The sequence below is a fragment of the Haliotis rufescens genome, unplaced genomic scaffold, assembly GCF_023055435.1.
Source record: "Haliotis rufescens isolate VD_foot unplaced genomic scaffold, xgHalRufe1.0.p SCAF_40, whole genome shotgun sequence".
In the NCBI taxonomy this organism is placed as follows: Eukaryota; Metazoa; Mollusca; class Gastropoda; order Lepetellida; family Haliotidae; genus Haliotis; species Haliotis rufescens.
Genome location: NW_025964113.1, coordinates 1,684,603 through 1,705,316, shown reverse-complemented (window position 1 = coordinate 1,705,316; position 20,714 = coordinate 1,684,603). Strand labels below are relative to the sequence as shown.

General features: G+C 43.4%; 1 protein-coding gene across 1 annotated transcript in view; it reads right to left on the bottom strand.

Annotated features, from left to right (window-relative positions):
• The window catches only part of LOC124138293, a 43,415-nt gene extending 23,420 nt beyond the window's left edge, over window positions 1-19,995 (bottom strand). The window contains exons 1-10 of the mRNA XM_048382704.1: window positions 19,870-19,995; window positions 12,047-12,160; window positions 8,759-8,963; window positions 8,269-8,345; window positions 7,761-7,888; window positions 7,378-7,465; window positions 6,013-6,146; window positions 5,683-5,767; window positions 5,115-5,233; window positions 209-358 (exon numbers count right to left, since the gene is read on the bottom strand). Coding sequence (XP_048238661.1) covers window positions 209-358; window positions 5,115-5,233; window positions 5,683-5,767; window positions 6,013-6,146; window positions 7,378-7,465; window positions 7,761-7,888; window positions 8,269-8,345; window positions 8,759-8,963; window positions 12,047-12,148 — 1,088 coding nt within the window. The 5' untranslated portion in view covers window positions 12,149-12,160; window positions 19,870-19,995. The remainder of the gene's footprint in view (window positions 1-208; window positions 359-5,114; window positions 5,234-5,682; window positions 5,768-6,012; window positions 6,147-7,377; window positions 7,466-7,760; window positions 7,889-8,268; window positions 8,346-8,758; window positions 8,964-12,046; window positions 12,161-19,869) is intronic.
• Window positions 19,996-20,714: the final 719 nt, after the last annotated feature.

Genomic DNA, 20,714 nt, shown 5'->3' with positions numbered 1-20,714 from the left:
GTTGACAATAGGGCCAAATAAGTCCCCCAAGAAGTCAAAAGAGCTTTCTTTAAGGGGAATCACATTTTTAAAAAGTACTTGGATTTGGATCATCATACCCAAATGGATTGGTTGATCACACTATCAACCACAGGTTAGCATGGTCTAAACTTGATTGTGATACTCACAGTCATTGTTCTCAATACACTATACACATATACATGCTCACATTCTGTCCTTGAACAGTATGTTGACGTCAGGCTCTGGCAGTTTGACCATGCGGTCTGCAATGACCGTCTGCAGCACCTGGTCGTCGGCCATGTTGCCATACGGCTGCTTGCCAAACATCAGCATCTCCCACAGCAGCACCCCGAACGACCTGAAGAAGACATCCCTCATCATCACTGCCTTTCATCTGGGCGACTCAACATCATCTGTAGATGCCTCTCATTTCAGACTAGCGGTTTATGTAAATTAACTTGGAGGAAAAAGTCATAGATTTTCACTTGTCTTGCTTGCAGGACTTTGATTCAATAATTATGTGGGACAAAAAATTTGTCAGAAGCTAATGAAAATAAGTAAAGTTAGTTACATGGTGGCCCTGCGCCATGACTGGAATTTATATATACATTTGTTTTACTAAAAGCCTAGGCAAGTCTAGATCAAACTAAACCATGTCTAATTTCCTCAATTCCACATATGAAAACAGCAGAAGAGGAAAGGTTCTTTTTAAGAAATAAATAAATAATTATTTTAAAAAAATGTCTTCATTGACTAAGTGTTAGTCTATGAAATCAGCAGAAGAAGAAAGATTCTTTAAACCTTTGCACGCTAATGTCGAACCCATTCAACAGAGGTGTCACTTCCCGTGCATCTGATGTCGAATCCATTCGACAGGCGGATAGCATAACGACTCCCCAAAATAAAACTCGCCATATCTATTTACCAAGAAGGCTTTGCGTAACATTTGAATTATGTATGACATGCATAAATGCTCAGCTTGCTCAATATTAAAACTTTCACTATTAGTCAATAAAAACATTCCTTTTTTTCCTCAAAAGAACCCATCTTCTTCAGCTGTTTTCATAGTATTATTTAAAAGGAATGTTTTTACTGACTAAGTGATAGTCAAGTAACATGGCTGAGCAATCTCGCAAAGGACTGGGTTTGGCTGTGGGGGTAACTAGTTCAGACTAACAGTCAAAACTATCGAGGTCAAGTACATATTATTTGAGTGAGTGAGTTGGGTTTAACGCCGCTTTTAACAGTATTCCAGTTATATCACGGCGTGTCAGCTTAATGTGGGAGGAAAGCCCGAAGTGATGCAGGTCTTAGACGTTTACCACTTCGGTGAAACCCACGAGCACGGGTATGGTGCTGACAAACCTAGAAACATAATCGGGGCGAACCGGGATTCGAACCCACAATCATAGGTTTCTGGCGTGCCCAAGGGACGCAACTCTGCACAGCGATTCGCGGCGCCTTAGAAGACTGGGCCACCCGTGCCCCCACATATTATTTGAACATTTGTTACAATATGGTCATCAACGTTGAAATAGTATAAAAACCAAAGATGACTTGATTATGTGTAATAATCTTTCATAACATGATGTTTGCCCATACATTTGTTGGTGGTGAAAACTGCCTACAGAAAGTGCCTGTCTATAGGACCAGTAATAATGTATGGTTTTAGGCCTTTTGATAATATTCAAGCCACATTCTGGCAGGGCAGGTCAATAATGGGCTTCACAGGTTGCACCCATAATGCTAATGAAATTAGGACTTTGGCACAGCGAATGATAAATGATCTAAACACTACCCAACCACCACAATGAGGGTGTGAACAAACAAACCAACAAACCAGCGTGCAACATTAGCCGCTAGTTCAATGGCCAAGACAGACAGATTGATAAACATAATGATGTCCCATGCAGTTGGAGTAAGATTACACTCAAATCAAGCAAGTCACCGAGCCTGACCACCCGATCCATAAGTTGCATCATGCGAACAGGTTGCTGGGGACTTATTCTATCCTGGAATCACCATGGGCTTACTTCTAGTACGCCAATAGGTAAGTAACGGACGATAACCCACCCAATCCATTAGTTGTATCATGTGAACAGGTTGCTGGGGACCTATTCTATCCTGGAATCACCATGGGCTTACTTCTAGTACGCCAATAGGTAAGTAACGGACGATAACACACCCGATCCATTAGCTGCATCATGCGAACAGGTTTCTGGGGACTTATTCTACCCTGGAATCACCATGGGCTTACTTCTAGTACGCCAATAGGTAAGTAACGGACGATAACACACCCAATCCATAAGTTGCATCATGCGAACAGGTTGCTGGGGACCTATTCTACCCTGGAATCACCATGGGCTTACTTCTAGTACGCCAATAGGTAAGTAACGGACGATAACACACCCAATCCATAAGTTGCATCATGCGAACAGGTTGCTGGGGACCTATTCTACCCTGGAATCACCCTGGGCTTACTTCTAGTACGCCAATAGGTAAGTAACGGACGATAACACACCCGATCCATAAGTTGCATCATGCGAACAGGTTGCTGGGGACTTATTCTACCCTGGAATCACCATGGGCTTACTTCTAGTACGCCAATAGGTAAGTAACGGACGATAACACACCCAATCCATAAGTTGCATCATGCGAACAGGTTGCTGGGGACCTATTCTACCCTGGAATCACCATGGGCTTACTTCTAGTACGCCAATAGGTAAGTAACGGACGATAACACACCCAATCCATAAGTTGCATCATGCGAACAGGTTGCTGGGGACCTATTCTACCCTGGAATCACCCTGGGCTTACTTCTAGTACGCCAATAGGTAAGTAACGGACGATAACACACCCGATCCATAAGTTGCATCATGCGAACAGGTTGCTGGGGACTTATTCTACCCTGGAATCACCATGGGCTTACTTCTAGTACGCCAATAGGTAAGTAACGGACGATAACATACCCGATCCATAGGTTGCATCATGTGAACAGGTTGCTGGGGACCTATTCTACCCTGGAATCACCATGGGCTTACTTCTAGTACGGCAATATGTAAGTAACGGATGATAACACACCCGATCCATTAGTTGCATCATGCGAACAGGTTGCTGGGGACTTATTCTACCCTGGAATCACCATGGGCTTACTTCTAGTACGCCAATAGGTAAGTAACGGACGATAACATACCCGATCCATAGGTTGCATCATGCGAACAGGTTGCTGGGGACCTATTCTACCCTGGAATCACCATGGGCTTACTTCTAGTACGGCAATAGGAAAGTAACGGATGATAACACACCCGATCCATTAGTTGCATCATGCGAACAGGTTGCTGGGGACTTATTCTACCCTGGAATCACCATGGGCTTACTTCTAGTACGGCAATATGTAAGTAACGGATGATAACACACCCGATCCATTAGTTGCATCATGCGAACAGGTTGCTGGGGACTTATTCTACCCTGGAATCACCATGGGCTTACTTCTAGTACGGCAATAGGTAAGTAACGGACGATAACACACCCGATCCATTAGTTGCATCATGCGAACAGGTTTCTGGGGACCTATTCTACCCTGGAATCACCATGGGCTTACTTCTAGTACGCCAATAGGTAAGTAACGGACGATAACACACCCGATCCATTAGTTGCATCATGCGAACAGGTTTCTGGGGACCTATTCTACCCTGGAATCACCATGGGCTTACTTCTAGTACGCCAATAGGTAAGTAACGGACGATAACACACCCGATCCATTAGTTGCATCATGCGAACAGGTTTCTGGGGACCTATTCTACCCTGGAATCACCATGGGCTTACTTCTAGTACGCCAATAGGTAAGTAACGGACGATAACACACCCGATCCATTAGTTGCATCATGCGAACAGGTTGCTGGGGACCTATTCTACCCTGGAATCACCCTGGGCTTACTTCTAGTACGCCAATAGGTAAGTAACGGACGATAACACACCCGATCCATAAGTTGCATCATGCGAACAGGTTGCTGGGGACTTATTCTACCCTGGAATCACCATGGGCTTACTTCTAGTACGCCAATAGGTAAGTAACGGACGATAACATACCCAATCCATAAGTTGCATCATGCGAACAGGTTTCTGGGGACCTATTCTATCCTGGAATCACCATGGGCTTACTTCTAGTACGGCAATAGGTAAGTAACGGACGATAACACACCCGATCCATTAGTTGCATCATGCGAACAGGTTTCTGGGGACCTATTCTACCCTGGAATCACCATGGGCTTACTTCTAGTACGCCAATAGGTAAGTAACGGACGATAACACACCCGATCCATTAGTTGCATCATGCGAACAGGTTGCTGGGGAAATCAGCACCGGTGGGGAGGCAGCAATTTATCTGTTTTTTACAGTACATGAAATTTGGGCAATGATTCTAAACTGATAAGCATTTAACTGTTAATCTCAGCCACCATGACTTTAGTCAGTAGTCCACAAATGCACAAATCAGAGGTGTTCGGTTTATCAAGGTTACACTCAGGTGCTAATGCTAATATAGGTACAACTAGTTACAGTATTCATTCAAAAAATATTTGGCAAAGTGCAAATAAGGGTGCAAGTAACACTAATATAGGTACAACTAGTTATCATTGTATTTCATTCAACAAATATTTGGCTGTGTGCTATTATAGGTACAACTAGTTATCACTGTATTTCAATCAACAAATATTTGGCTGAGTGCTAATAGAGGTACAACTAGTTATCACTGTATTTAAATCAACAAACATATGCCTGTGTGCTGACATAGGTACACAATGCTTGGATAGCATTGCCTGAAAAGTGATGAGTACTGTAGAACTAAATGTTGCAAGAGTCCATAGGGAGGACCGTTACAGTAATGCTTACATTATTTGCACAATAGTATCTTATCATCTTTACCTTGAATAAAGGTAAGCATTATTTTGAAAATTATGGTTTAAATTTATGAAAGCAAACATACCGAAATATCTTACTGTCCTGATCCCTGAATTGATCTCGTTACCTTATTAACAATTTGAGACTCAACCAATGACACATCACTGACCAGAGACTTCAAAACACTGTAGGTCCACCATGCACATCTCACTCACCAGATATTTGCCTCCCTGGTGATGACGGCTGTTTGCCAGTTGCCTGATTGCTGACTGAGGGACTCTGGAGCCATCCACCTGATGGGGAGACTCTCCTTCCCACTGACGAAGTAGTCATCCTGTCAACATCAACATCATTGCTGTAGGTCTTCATTACACGTACATCAGAAAGTGTCATCTAACCCCCATGGCATGGGACTGTTGTCCAAAATATTGAACACTGGTTTGTCTGGTACAGACTTGACTGTCATACAGCTGGAATATTGCTGAGTGTGCTGTAACAGACAACTAATGGGATCGGGTGGTCAGGCTCTCTGACTGGGGCATGTCATCGTATCCCAATTTGGTGGATCGATGCACATGATATCAATCACTTGACTGTCTGGTCCAGACTCGATTATTTACAGACTGTCGTCATATAGCTGGAATATTGCTGAGTGCGGCGTTAAACAACACACTCTCTGCAACCAATGTTGCTAAGCTTCGTCTGATTTGTGACCTGTGTGCTGTGCACAGGATCACATACTACTATGTTACATGATTATGAGAACACGCTGTTTAAACATACCTTGAACACATCCTCGGATATCCCATAATCCCCTATTTTGACCGTGTAATCTGACATCACCACACAGTTTCGGGCTGCAAAATCCCTGCAACAAAAATGTTTTGTTATAACATTGAAAGTGTTACAGAAAGTAAAAATATATTATAAGCTTCCTTGTAAATTTGTTCAATTCTATCAGGTATGTTGTTTAACATTTCACTGCTGATTGAATGAGAATGAAACTGTGATGGAAACATACACAAAGTGACACAAAAAATACATGTTGGAGTACATGTGCACCATGAAGTTACATTAACAGTAAAATATGGATTCAAACTCAGGATCACTTACTGGTGTATGTAACCATGGCGATGTAAACAAGCCAATCCACTCGCAGCATCAATGGCAAACTTAACCACCTGGTAGTTCTGCATCATAACTTCAGCTCGATCCTTCAATTTCTTCACGCACGTCTTGAGGTCACCCTACAGCACACACACACAATGACCAAGTAACATACTCAAGCATTGAAACAGTGATGCAACTTAGCATCAGCCAGCTAACCAAAGTCAGTTCGCTATGTCAAAGGTATCCGGAGGGCTTTGCAGAAGTAATGACCTAATTCAATATCATGAACTGGTTTAAGTTATTACTGCAGAATTCAAAAAGTGGCTTCTAGCGCCACCTTTGTTAGGTTGATCCTATTGAATATTTTAACTTCAGCATGCCTCGCTGAAGATTTTGTAAATGTAGAGCTGAGGTGCCATGGGTCCAAGATTATTGCACTTACATGCATGTGTGTGTGGGGGGGAGAGGGAGGGAGGGGAAGAGAAAGAGAAGGGTGTGTGTGGCTGCCTGTACTAGTCCTGACTGATTTATAGTGCTAGCTCACTGAGATACCATGCCACAGTTTTAACATGAATACCCAACTCAGACACAGTAATATACTGACTCCGAGCCGACCAGTCCACATTTTAGCCCCTAAATGGCAAGCGCCAGACAGGGAAGCAACAAGTATCCCGGACTGTTCGGTCTTGTAAATGTAGATGCTAATGATGCACCATGAGGTAGACAGAAAAGAACATTAGGTTCAGATGGGGCTAAAAGTGTGGCCGATGCAGACAAAATGAAGGATGTAGAAGGGTGCAACTTTAATATCAAATATCATTTAGAGCAAGTGACAGAGACTTTGCTTTGAACAGTATTTCAGCCACATCATGGCATGTCAGCTTCATGAAGGACAACGTTCCAGACGATGAGGTCTAAGATATTTACTACTGATAAACAAAGAGTAGCAGATTCAGCCAAATCTTGGTCAATGCTTAATGGTTTCTAACCTGCCTTTGGACATCTTCCTGAGTCAAGGGTGTTAACTGACCATAAAAGTCCAGTTTCCACCCTTGCCGATATAGACTAGAATTGCTGAGTTACATTTAGGCTTGACTTACGAGTCTATGCATAGTTCAATTAAAATAGCTTAACGAATTTGACATCCGGTTCCTAAACAGCTGCGCAGATTTTGGTTGACTGAAGGATTTGCAAAGCATGTGTACCGACAACATAGCGTCAACAGATATTTCCAAATGGACACCAAGTATGAGTTTTAAATAGAACCATGGTCATCAGCATGATAAGCTAACGCTTCATCCAGTGGGCTAAGCCACAAGTCATTTATACCTCTACCCGGCCGTAACAACTCTTATCTATGATACATACCATCTGAGCATACTCCAGAATCATGAGATAGGGGGCGCTTTCAGTACACTGGCCCAGCAGACGCAGCACATTGGAGTGTTCCAGTTCCCTGTACAGATGCCATCATCTCAGTCATAATGTACAAACCATACTAATCACAATGAGGCTCAAACAGTAAAAGATTTGTTTTCATGGTCCACAAAATGAAGAAAACAAACATTTTGATTATCTAGTAGAACACCTTTTGACAGAACACACACAAAACACCAAGGAGATTGTCAAAAGTTAGTTCATTCTGCTCCAAAAACAAATCATCATTTACATCTGAGCCTTTCAAGAAACAAAACATTAAATTCTCATAAGATTCCAATTCTGATTAAAATGAGTTGTTAGGAAATCACTACCTGTAAGGTACTACATCCTCAAGGAAGAGTTTCTTCTCCGAGTTAGATGCATCATCTCTCAAGACTTTGGCCACGACACGACTCAGAGGAATCCCTGTTGTAATGTGCTCTGCATCAGACTCCAGTACCTACACAACATGTGCAGGTGAGCGAGAATGAAAAAGTGAGAAAATTCAAAAATAAAATAATAAAAGATCTAATTTCAAAATTGTATGTCTATTCTTTGCTTCTGCTGAACTATTTGAAGAATAATCTGTGTGAACAATATGGGCAGTAGCCATTCCACATTCAATGGAAGAATCCATTTTCATTGATCAGAGGACTGTGGTGGAGTTGCTCTTAGTGTTTTCATCATCCGCCGGGTCAACTGGCTCAAGAGCAAAGCTAACACCCCTGCTGTTGTTATTGACTGCACGGATTATGTTGATCCTCCGGTTCAATTATAAGGCTGTGATATTTCTTGTTTGTTTAGCAGGTGTTACTACTGTTACCTGCTGTTTAAACATACCTGTCCAAACCATCCAGTTCCAATTTCTTTCAAGTAGGTCAGCTGTCGCCTTGGGAAAGGGTGAGGGTTATTTATTACTGAAAGGTACAGAAAATATTCATCAAGTTTGGGGATGGAGCGTGTGTGTCAAGGGTCAAGTCAACACATCACTTTATATAGTGTTCAAATCATTTTTAAAGTGCCTTTCAAACATAATTTTATTAACATCCAAATCTTTCGGACATTTTGGAGACAAATCTGGCGATGTACCAGTTATAACCAGCCACATTTTATAATTAATAATTTTGGGCAATGCTGAGAGAATGTCATTTTACTCCAGTCAATATTCCAGAAATATTCACTGCCTTGGAATCCTGATGAATGATGAACGGGGAACTATTCTGGCATCCCCACTGGGGAACAAGTTGGCAACTATCCTGCCCCAGAACCACACTTGGTGCCACGACTTGCCTAAACCCTCCCTGGGAGATACACCCTTGACCTGTCTTACCAACAAGCTTGAAGGCTGCCTCTTGCTTTGTCTTCTCCACACATGCTATCTTTGGCTTCCTGGGTGTGGACTCGGCCAGCAGCTCTGGTAGGGGTTCGATCTGAATGGTTGTTGACATTGTCTGATCTCTGGTGTCCACATCTTGACCCATGGCGAAGCCAGGGTTGATTCTCGCTTCCATACGAGAATCCTCATTTTCAAAAGTCTGAAGTACATCCATATCACCATATTAAGATCGAGAAAAAATTCATCACAAATAATTTCAATTGTATCAAATACTAAAATGCAAACTGGTACCATTATAGTGAGTGAGTTAACGCTGCTTTGAACAGTATTTCAGTAATATGGCGTGTAATCCTGATGCGGGAAGAAAGCCTGAAGTGATGCAGGCCTAAGACTTTCACTACTTGGTAACACCCACGAGCATGCATCTTCCCAAGGCAAGAGAGTTAACTGACTATAAAAAGTCCAGTTTCCACCCTTGCCAAACTAGGCTGGAATTTTAAGTTTTATTTTGGCTAGACTAATGAGTCAATGTATAGTCCAATCAAAATGGCATAACAAAATCAACCAACGGTCGATTGCTGGATTTGTAAAGCATGTGATTTGTAAAGCATTTGATGCACTTCACAAAGTAAGACATTTACTACAATCTTAATCAATATGGAATCTGAAAGGTCAAAAAGAGGGACATGGAAGGGACATAACCTGTAATTGCCACTGGTCGCGCTACGATCGAGCCCAGAAATTCCAGGACAGTTCGGTAAGGGTGGAATCTCTTAGGTAACTACCTTGATTCGGGAAGATGATGAGCATGGTAAGAATCAAGGCAAAATTGGAATTCAAGCTTAAGACAGGTTCCTGGCATGCTGAAGGAACACAACTCTGCACAGCAAACTGCAGCGTCTTAACAGCTAAACTAGTGGGCGAACTGTCTGTAACTATTCAGTGTCAAGCAGTTCACAGTCTTAGCCTGCTTACATTAACAATGAGTCACTGACTGAATGCATAGTGTTACAACCCTCCTGAGTGAGGGAGTTGGGTTTACACTGCCATTAGCACTATTCCAGCAATATCACGACGGGTACACCAGAAATGGGCTTCACACATTGTACCCATATTGGGAATCGAACCCGTGTGTTCGGCGTAATGAACAAACACTTTAACCACTGGGCTACCTCATCACTCCCACACCCTCTTGAGCCAGCTCGTCAACAGTGAGTGAGTGAGTTTGGTTTTACGCCACTTTTAGCAATATTCCAGCAATATCACGGCGGGGGACCCAGAAATGGGCTTCACACATTGTATCCATGTCAGGAATCGAACCCAGGTCTTCGGCATGACAAGCGAACGCTTTAACCACTAGGCTACCCGACTGACCACCTCGTCAACAGAGATGAGGTTCAAGTTTCTCACTCTCCCATGGGAATATAACCGGGTGCCCAATCAGTGCTCAAAGAAGATGCTAGTAGTACTAGACTGGTAATCAGAACTGAAGCACCACCAGGAAGTTGAACAGGAATGAGTACTGCCTTTCCAAACCAAGTATAAGGCATTACACAAGACCCGTGAAGATCTGGGGTAGAATAGGTCTTCAGCAACCCATGCTTGCCATAATAGGTGACTATGCTTGTCGTAAGAGGCGACTAACAGGATTGGGTGGTCAGGCTCGCTGACTTGGTGGATGCATGTCATCGTATCCCAATCGCATGGATTGAGGCTCATGATGTCAGTCACTGGATTGTCTGGTCCAGACTCGATTATTTACAGACCGCTGTCATATAGCTGGAATATTGCTGAGTGCGGGGTTAAAACAAAAAACAAACAAACACATAACCATATTATATTTGCTTTTATAGTGGTCACACAGGCACCCCCCATTTAGGACCCATAAACTTGTCACCAGGAGTCCAAAAAGACAAGGGCTGTGTATTGGCAAAATAATTGTATTGCAATATATTGAGATATCTGTACTGCTATCATTATTGCGATATATAAGATAGGTACGCGAAATCGCAAAGAACAATGAAGAACAAAGTGTGGTACATTTCACAATAAAACATGGTTCTATCATGACATTTTTTTAGATTCGAACACCTGCAACTTGATGACGTCATTTATTGGATGACATTATTTTTGAGAGGGAAGTGTATAGTGTGTTGTTCCCCATAAATGTAGCTGGGCAGTGCAAATAAATGCGATGGCCGAACGATGGCATCCAAAAATGGGAGCGTCGCTTTCATTGTAATAAAAAAGTTGTATATCCATAGAACTATCTCCCTCGGTCTGAGTCGGTGATCATACCAACTTCTAAATGCAACTTAAAGAAGTTATTGTTATACCATGTTATACCATGCAGTCCTAAAAAGACTCACAAATATATGGACCAAGCTAAAGACAGGGCAAAATAAAACAATACACAGCAGTAGTTCTGCAATATGCATCAATGTATAGTGGAAACATTAAAGGGGTCCGTCCTACTGGTAATCCAGGCTAACTTGAAACCAACTCCCAAAACACATTTGAGACAAGTAGGCAGTGCAAAGAACGTGGGCAAATATCCTTGGCTTGTTACAGGTAGAGTATGTGAGTGAGTTTGGTTTTACGCCACTTTTAGCAATATTCCAGCAATATCACAGCGGGGGACCCAGAAATGGGCTTCACGCATTGTATCCATGTCAGGAATCGAACCCAGGTCTTCAGCATGACAAGCGAACACTTTAACCACAACGCTACCCGACTGTCCCCAACAGGTAGAGAGGGTGTATGCATGTTGTGCTTATGTAGGTCATGACAAAGAAACTGACTATGATCCCTTGGACACACGTTGCCCATGAGACTATTTAGAGGTCGGACAGGAAGATACCAGAATTCTTAGCAGAGACACGCACATATCCATCGGAACTACTTGTCACGGACCACCCGCTACCCCTTTCTTCATAATGGTATGCACCAGTGGGTGCCCCTCATACATAGTCATACAGGGTTAACTGTCAGGTATCTCAACTTACCCGGGCTTCCCAGTAAGTATGGAGTTACTTTCTTGTGATTTCCTTGTTGGTTTTACCAGAATACATTTCAGAAAAACTATTTTTTGGTGTGACACTATTGTAATTCCTTTTCCTATTCGGATTCCATATTCTTGATAAAACATGTATTCATATTTTTCACACTAAGGTTCAGCAAGTACATGTTGCTATATATCATACTGGACAAAATGTATCGGAATTAACCACATCAGTAGATTTTAGTCTCCTAAACTAAAGCAAGGTTGGATCAACTTGTTACCTTGAAACCCTCTTTTTTCCTCAGGCAACCCAGACACTTGATGAGCACCACCACCAGCAGCAGCAGTGGCGCCACCACAGACACGGCGACCACCACTACCATGTCTCACTTCATCTGGAAGAACAGGAAACGATATCAAACACTATCAGGACAATATACAACACAGTTAGAGCAGGGGCACCACCACGGACACGGCGACCACCACTACCATGTCTCACTTCATCTGGAAGAACAGGAAACGATATCAAACACTGTCAGGACAATATACAACACAGTTAGAGCAGGGGCACCACCACGGACACGGCGACCACCACTACCATGTCTCACTTCATCTGGAAGAACAGGAAACGATATCAAACACTGTCAGGACAATATACAACACAGTTAGAGCAGGGGCACCACCACGGACACGGCGACCACCACTACCATGTCTCACTTCATCTGGAAGAACAGGAAACGATATCAAACACTGTCAGGACAATATACAACACAGTTAGAGCAGGGGCACCACCACGGACACGGCGACCACCACTACCATGTCTCACTTCATCTGGAAGAACAGGAAACGATATCAAACACTGTCAGGACAATATACAACACAGTTAGAGCAGGGGCACCACCACGGACACGGCGACCACCACTACCATGTCTCACTTCATCTGGAAGAACAGGAAACGATATCAAACACTGTCAGGACAATATACAACACAGTTAGAGCAGTGGAGTAGGCAGAATAAAAACGAGGGTCTGGATGAAAGCATGGAGTAGACAACGAACAAGGGGGTCTGGCTTAAAGCATGGAGTAGGCAGAACGAACAAGGGGGTCTGGCTTAAAGCATGGAGTAGGCAGAACGAACAAGGGGGTCTGGCTTAAAGCATGGAGTAGACAACGAACAAGGGGGTCTGGCTTAAAGCATGGAGTAGGCAGAACGAACAAGGGGGTCTGGCTTAAAGCATGGAGTAGACAACGAACAAGGGGGTCTGGCTTAAAGCATGGAGTAGGCAGAACGAACAAGGGGGTCTGGCTTAAAGCATGGAGTAGGCAGAACGAACAAGGGGGTCTGGCTTAAAGCATGGAGTAGGCAACGAACAAGGGGGTCTGGCTTAAAGCATGGAGTAGGCAGAAAGAACAAGGGGGTCTGGCTTAAAGGGGAAGTGTAAACGCAAAAATCACTTTCTTTCTTTTTCTAAACAAAACGCAATTTTAGAATTAATTAGTATCTGTGTTTGAAAATATACACTCATTTTTTTCACAGTGAAAGTAGGAAAGCTCACAATAGTGTGAAAATAATGTGCCGTTATGAGGCCTTCGTTTTTCGAGCTAAACAGGCCTGAGTTATCCCCCTTAGATTATGACGTAATTGGTGCCAATTCAACTGGGTCCCTGTCTATTCTCAACGCAAAAGATATCAAGTACCAGTTTGCGGTAAAACAACATGGCCTACGACACACTCCGGCGCAGTGGTGACTCAGCATAACACTATGCTGGCTGGCATCTGAGACGCTAGAATCACACACCTTGACCTACACCACGTGAAGCGGCTCTAACAAAGCATAATGACGTCATAATGTTTATCAATTGGCACCAATGACGTCATATTGCAAGGGACATAAGCTATGGTGTTTTTGTTGTGGAAATAGAACACTAGGTAAATGTGAAAAATATAAATCGTTTTAATGGGAAAAATATGTTAATTAATTGTGATATTTTTATATTTTTGCCTATGACACTTCTAGGTTAACACTTTTAATGTAGAAAAAGTACAAGAAAAATAGGTTCATTTCCGTGTGAACTTGCCCTTTAAAGCATGGAGTAGGCAGATCGAAGTAAGGGGGTCCGGCTTAAAGCATGGAGTAAACAGAATAAAACGAGGGTCTGGCTTAAAGCATGGAGTAGGCAGAACGAACAAGGGGGTCCGGCTTAAAGCATGGAGTAGGCAGAACGAACAAGGCGGTCTGGCTTAAAGCATGGAGTAGGCAGAACGAACAAGGGGGTCCGACTTAAAGCATGGAGTAGGCAGAACGAACAAGGGGGTCTGGCTTAAAGCATGGAGTAGGCAGAACGAACAAGGCGGTCTGGCTTAAAGCATGGAGTAGGCAGAACGAACAAGGGGGTCCGACTTAAAGCATGGAGTAGGCAGAACGAACAAGGGGGTCTGGCTTAAAGCATGGAGTAGGCAGAACGAACAAGGGGGTCCGACTTAAAGCATGGAGTAGGCAGAACGAACAAGGGGGTCTGGCTTAAAGCATGGAGTAGGCAGAATGAACAAGAGTCTGGCTAAAAGCATGGAGTAGGCAGAACGAACAAGGGGGTCTGGCTTAAAGCATGGAGTAGGCAGAACGAACAAGGGGGTCTGGCTTAAAGCATGGAGTAGACAGAACGAACAAGGGGGTCTGGCTTAAAGCATGGAGTAGACAGAACGAACAAGGGGGTCTGGCTTAAAGCATGGAGTAGGCAGAATGAACAAGGGGGTCCGGCTTAAAGCATGGAGTAGACAGAACGAACAAGGGGGTCTGGCTTAAAGCATGGAGTAGACAGAACGAACAAGGGGGTCCGGCTTAAAGCATGGAGTAGGCAGAACGAACAAGGGGGTCCGGCTTAAAGCATGGAGTAGGCAGAACGAACAAGGGGGTCTGGCTTGAAGCATGGAGTAGGCAGAACGAACAAGGGGGTCCGGCTTAAAGCATGGAGTAGGCAGAACGAACAAGGGGGTCTGGCTTAAAGCATGGAGTAGGCAGAACGAACAAGGGGGTCTGGCTTAAAGCATGGAGTAGACAGAATGAACAAGAGTCTGGCTAAAAGCATGGAGTAGACAGAATGAACAAGGGGATCTTGCTTGAAGCATGGAGTAGACAGAATGAACAAGAGTCTGGCTAAAAGCATGGAGTAGACAGAATGAACAAGGGGGTCTGGCTTAAAGCATGGAGTAGACAGAATGAACAAGAGTCTGGCTAAAAGCATGGAGTAGGCAGAACGAACAAGGCGGTCTGGCTTAAAGCATGGAGTAGGCAGAACGAACAAGGGGGTCCGACTTAAAGCATGGAGTAGGCAGAACGAACAAGGGGGTCTGGCTTAAAGCATGGAGTAGGCAGAACGAACAAGGGGGTCCGACTTAAAGCATGGAGTAGGCAGAACGAACAAGGGGGTCTGGCTTAAAGCATGGAGTAGGCAGAACGAACAAGGGGGTCTGGCTAAAAGCATGGAGTAGGCAGAACGAACAAGGGGGTCTGGCTTGAAGCATGGAGTAGGCAGAATGAACAAGAGTCTGGCTTAAAGCATGGAGTAGGCAGAACGAACAAGGGGGTCTGGCTTGAAGCATGGAGTAGACAGAACGAACAAGGGGGTCTGGCTTAAAGCATGGAGTAGACAGAACGAACAAGGGGGTCTGGCTTAAAGCATGGAGTAGGCAGAATGAACAAGAGTCTGGCTAAAAGCATGGAGTAGACAGAACGAACAAGGGGGTCTGGCTTAAAGCATGGAGTAGACAGAACGAACAAGGGGGTCTGGCTTAAAGCATGGAGTAGACAGAACGAACAAGGGGGTCTGGCTTAAAGCATGGAGTAGACAGAACGAACAAGGGGGTCTGGCTTAAAGCATGGAGTAGGCAGAATGAACAAGGGGGTCCGGCTTAAAGCATGGAGTAGACAGAACGAACAAGGGGGTCTGGCTTAAAGCATGGAGTAGACAGAACGAACAAGGGGGTCCGGCTTAAAGCATGGAGTAGGCAGAACGAACAAGGGGGTCCGGCTTAAAGCATGGAGTAGGCAGAACGAACAAGGGGGTCTGGCTTGAAGCATGGAGTAGGCAGAACGAACAAGGGGGTCCGGCTTAAAGCATGGAGTAGGCAGAACGAACAAGGGGGTCTGGCTTAAAGCATGGAGTAGGCAGAACGAACAAGGGGGTCTGGCTTAAAGCATGGAGTAGACAGAATGAACAAGAGTCTGGCTAAAAGCATGGAGTAGACAGAATGAACAAGGGGATCTTGCTTGAAGCATGGAGTAGACAGAATGAACAAGAGTCTGGCTAAAAGCATGGAGTAGACAGAATGAACAAGGGGGTCTGGCTTAAAGCATGGAGTAGACAGAATGAACAAGAGTCTGGCTAAAAGCATGGAGTAGACAGAATGAACAAGGGGATCTTGCTTGAAGCATGGAGTAGACAGAATGAACAAGAGTCTGGCTAAAAGCATGGAGTAGACAGAATGAACAAGAGTCTGGCTAAAAGCATGGAGTAGACAGAATGAACAAGGGGATCTTGCTTGAAGCATGGAGTAGACAGAATGAACAAGAGTCTGGCTAAAAGCATGGAGTAGACAGAATGAACAAGAGTCTGGCTAAAAGCATGGAGTAGACAGAATAAACAAGAGTCTGGCTAAAAGCATGGAGTAGACAGAATGAACAAGAGTCTGGCTAAAAGCATGGAGTAGACAGAATAAACATGAGGATCTGGCTTGAAGCATGGAGTAGACAGAATGAACAAGAGTCTGGCTAAAAGCATGGAGTAGACAGAATGAACAAGAGTCTGGCTAAAAGCATGGAGTAGGCAGAACGAACAAGAGTCTGGCTAAAAGCATGGAGTAGACAGAATGAACAAGAGTCTGGCTTAAAGCATGGAGTAGACAGAATAAACATGAGGATCTGGCTTGAAGCATGGAGTAGACAGAATGAACAAGAGTCTGGCTAAAAGCATGGAGTAGACAGAATGAACAAGAGTCTGGCTTAAAGCATGGAGTAGACAGAATAAACATGAGGATCTGGCTTGAAGCATGGAGTAGACAGAATGAACAAGAGTCTGGCTTAAAGCATGGAGTAGACAGAATAAACATGAGGATCTGGCTTGAAGCATGGAGTAGACAGAATGAACAAGAGTCTGGCTAAAAGCATGGAGTAGACAGAATGAACAAGAGTCTGGCTTAAAGCATGGAGTAGGCAGAACGAACAAGAGTCTGGCTAAAAGCATGGAGTAGACAGAATGAACAAGAGTCTGGCTTAAAGCATGGAGTAGACAGAATAAACATGAGGATCTGGCTTGAAGCATGGAGTAGGCAGAACGAACAAGAGTCTGGCTAAAAGCATGGAGTAGACAGAATGAACAAGAGTCTGGCTTAAAGCATGGAGTAGACAGAATAAACATGAGGATCTGGCTTGAAGCATGGAGTAGGCAGAACGAACAAGAGTCTGGCTAAAAGCATGGAGTAGACAGAATGAACAAGAGTCTGGCTTAAAGCATGGAGTAGGCAGAACGAACAAGAGTCTGGCTAAAAGCATGGAGTAGGCAGAACGAACAAGAGTCTGGCTAAAAGCATGGAGTAGACAGAATGAACAAGAGTCTGGCTTAAAGCATGGAGTAGACAGAATAAACATGAGGATCTGGCTTGAAGCATGGAGTAGACAGAATGAACAAGAGTCTGGCTAAAAGCATGGAGTAGACAGAATGAACAAGAGTCTGGCTTAAAGCATGGAGTAGACAGAATAAACATGAGGATCTGGCTTGAAGCATGGAGTAGACAGAATGAACAAGAGTCTGGCTAAAAGCATGGAGTAGACAGAATAAACACGAGGGTCTGGCTTGAAGCATGGAGTAGACAGAATGAACAAGAGTCTGGCTTAAAGCATGGAGTAGACAGAATAAACATGAGGATCTGGCTTGAAGCATGGAGTAGGCAGAACGAACAAGAGTCTGGCTAAAAGCATGGAGTAGACAGAATGAACAAGAGTCTGGCTTAAAGCATGGAGTAGACAGAATGAACAAGGGGGTCTGGCTTGAAGCATGGAGTAGACAGAATGAACACAAGGGTCTGGCTTGAAGCATGGAGTAGACAGAATGAACACGAGGGTCTGGCTTGAAGCATGGAGTAGACAGAACGAACATGAGGGTCTGTCTTGAAGCATGGAGTAGACAGAATGAACATGAGGATCTGGCTTGAAGCATGGAGTAGACAGAATGAACAAGAGTCTGGCTAAAAGCATGGAGTAGACAGAATGAACAAGAGTCTGGCTTAAAGCATGGAGTAGACAGAATGAACAAGGGGGTCTGGCTTGAAGCATGGAGTAGACAGAATGAACACAAGGGTCTGGCTTGAAGCATGGAGTAGACAGAATGAACACGAGGGTCTGGCTTGAAGCATGGAGTAGACAGAACGAACATGAGGGTCTGGCTTGAAGCATGGAGTAGACAGAATGAACATGAGGATCTGGCTTGAAGCATGGAGTAGACAGAATGAACAAGAGTCTGGCTAAAAGCATGGAGTAGACAGAATGAACAAGAGTCTGGCTTAAAGCATGGAGTAGACAGAATGAACAAGGGGGTCTGGCTTGAAGCATGGAGTAGACAGAATGAACACAAGGGTCTGGCTTGAAGCATGGAGTAGACAGAATGAACACGAGGGTCTGGCTTGAAGCATGGAGTAGACAGAACGAACATGAGGGTCTGGCTTGAAGCATGGAGTAGGCAGAACGAACATGAGGGTCTGGCTTGAAGCATGGAGTAGACAGAATGAACAAGAGTCTGGCTTAAAGCATGGAGTAGACAGAATGAACAAGGGGGTCTGGCTTGAAGCATGGAGTAGACAGAATGAACACGAGGGTCTGGCTTGAAGCATGGAGTAGACAGAATGAACACGAGGGTCTGGCTTGAAGCATGGAGTAGGCAGAACGAACATGAGGGTCTGTCTTGAAGCATGGAGTAGACAGAATGAACAAGAGGGTCTGGCTTGAAGCATGGAGTAGGCAGAACGAACATGAGGGTCTGTCTTGAAGCATGGAGTAGACAGAATGAACATGAGGATCTGGCTTGAAGCATGGAGTAGACAGAATGAACAAGAGGGTCTGTCTTGAAGCATGGAGTAGTGAGGATAAACACAAGGGTCTGGGGTCGTGGGGAGAAGTACACCAGTGTAATAATATAAAACACTTAGAATGAGAGGGACTGACACAGGTTGACATATGCAAGGTGTCTGAAAAAAGAAGGAGTGCGCACCCGTCTGAATCCAACAGTGACCTTGTGAGAAAAGTCAATTAAAATGGGGATCAGGTAGTTACACTGACATCATGTGATTTGGCTGATTTGTCATTGTAGCAGCATATATCATTGCTGACTGTGTCGCAAAACATTCATTCACTCGATCATGACAGCCTGTGAAATAATCCAAACTGAAACACACAAGTGTGAACCATGCTCCTGGTCACCCGTCCACCTGCTATCTACACCCAGCATCCATTGTGTTTTGTACCATTGATGTTGGCCCTCAGAAGAAACATGGGCCCTTGAAATCAACTGCACTAGCATTCCACTTTGACAACAATTATAGGAACAGTTGCACACATCAAAGCTAACAATAAAACTTAAATAATTAAGTTGAATCAAGAGTTCTTATTTCGGAGACAGTTGATGATAAACATTGCGAAATAACAAACCTTGCTTGGATCACATTTGCAAATCTGTCAGACCCACCCACTGCAATCAATAGCGGAAATATGTAAATTAGGTCACGTTGAAAAGGTATAAAACTCAAACCCGGAACTAACGAAAGTATTTTGGATCTTTCACCTACATTCTTGCACAATAGCAACAGATCATGACAGAGTTCATTCGAAGCACAATGGTTGACCTTAACCAAACATATGTATCTGCGCAATATCATATATTTTGCACGTATTAAACAACAACTATTGCGCCAACATCAAGTCCTAAGCGAGAGTACACCTTGACAAAATGGGGGTATAAGATTCAAGTGTGCTAAAAAAGAAGTGATCAGATAAGGACTTTGGGGCGGTGGGGTGTGTATCGAAAACGTTGTTTACAAACTATCATCATGACTTACGTCATAAAGAATAATGTTTTCGTCGTGTACTGCACGTGTGCATTGTCCATGCGGGAGGCGTGTCCCTATCGGGTAGATCACACACGCGCACCTGTCACCGTCAAATGTCACGAGGGCTTTATTTTGGGTAGGACCCAACATCGACTCTTCCTAAAAACTGATTACACTTACAAATGTCGGAACCGACCTTCTGTTGATAACCGTATTTAGTTTCTTTGCGACACAATCATCAATCTTGATACCGGGGATTTGATATTAGAAATTGTGTTGTTTCTGTACAATCAAGAAAACATCTTGATAATTTAAAAAAAGATAGCTGGTTATTTTTAAATTAAATTAATTTTGCATTCACAAAAGCATTTATTGAATAGGTTACAACACGTGTACGTTATCTTAACTTGAAAACAAAGTTTAAAATAGTTTCATTGTTACTTGATGTAAATCAAAATAAGTTTTACTCTTTACAGAACTGTTAAAAATATATGTTAACAACACTATATTAGCAAAAACATTGATTTTTTTAATAACAGAATCCATATAAACTATGCACGCATTTTGGGGGTTTGCCAAGAAATCAGAAATATTTCTTCTGGCCAATTGCTTATTTACACTGAACTATTTGGATGGATACAGAATGAAATTCCATCATGTTCATTCCTATTGTATGTCTAAATATACATTAAATTTACAAATAAATCATCGGTGTTGGACGACGTGTCACAGCCAGATGTAGGTCGTACATTCCTAGGATAATCCATGCCTATTCATGTTGATTATAACCATCAGAAAACAGAAAACGTATCAAGATTTATTAAATGATCGCGAATAATACACTAGGACATGGT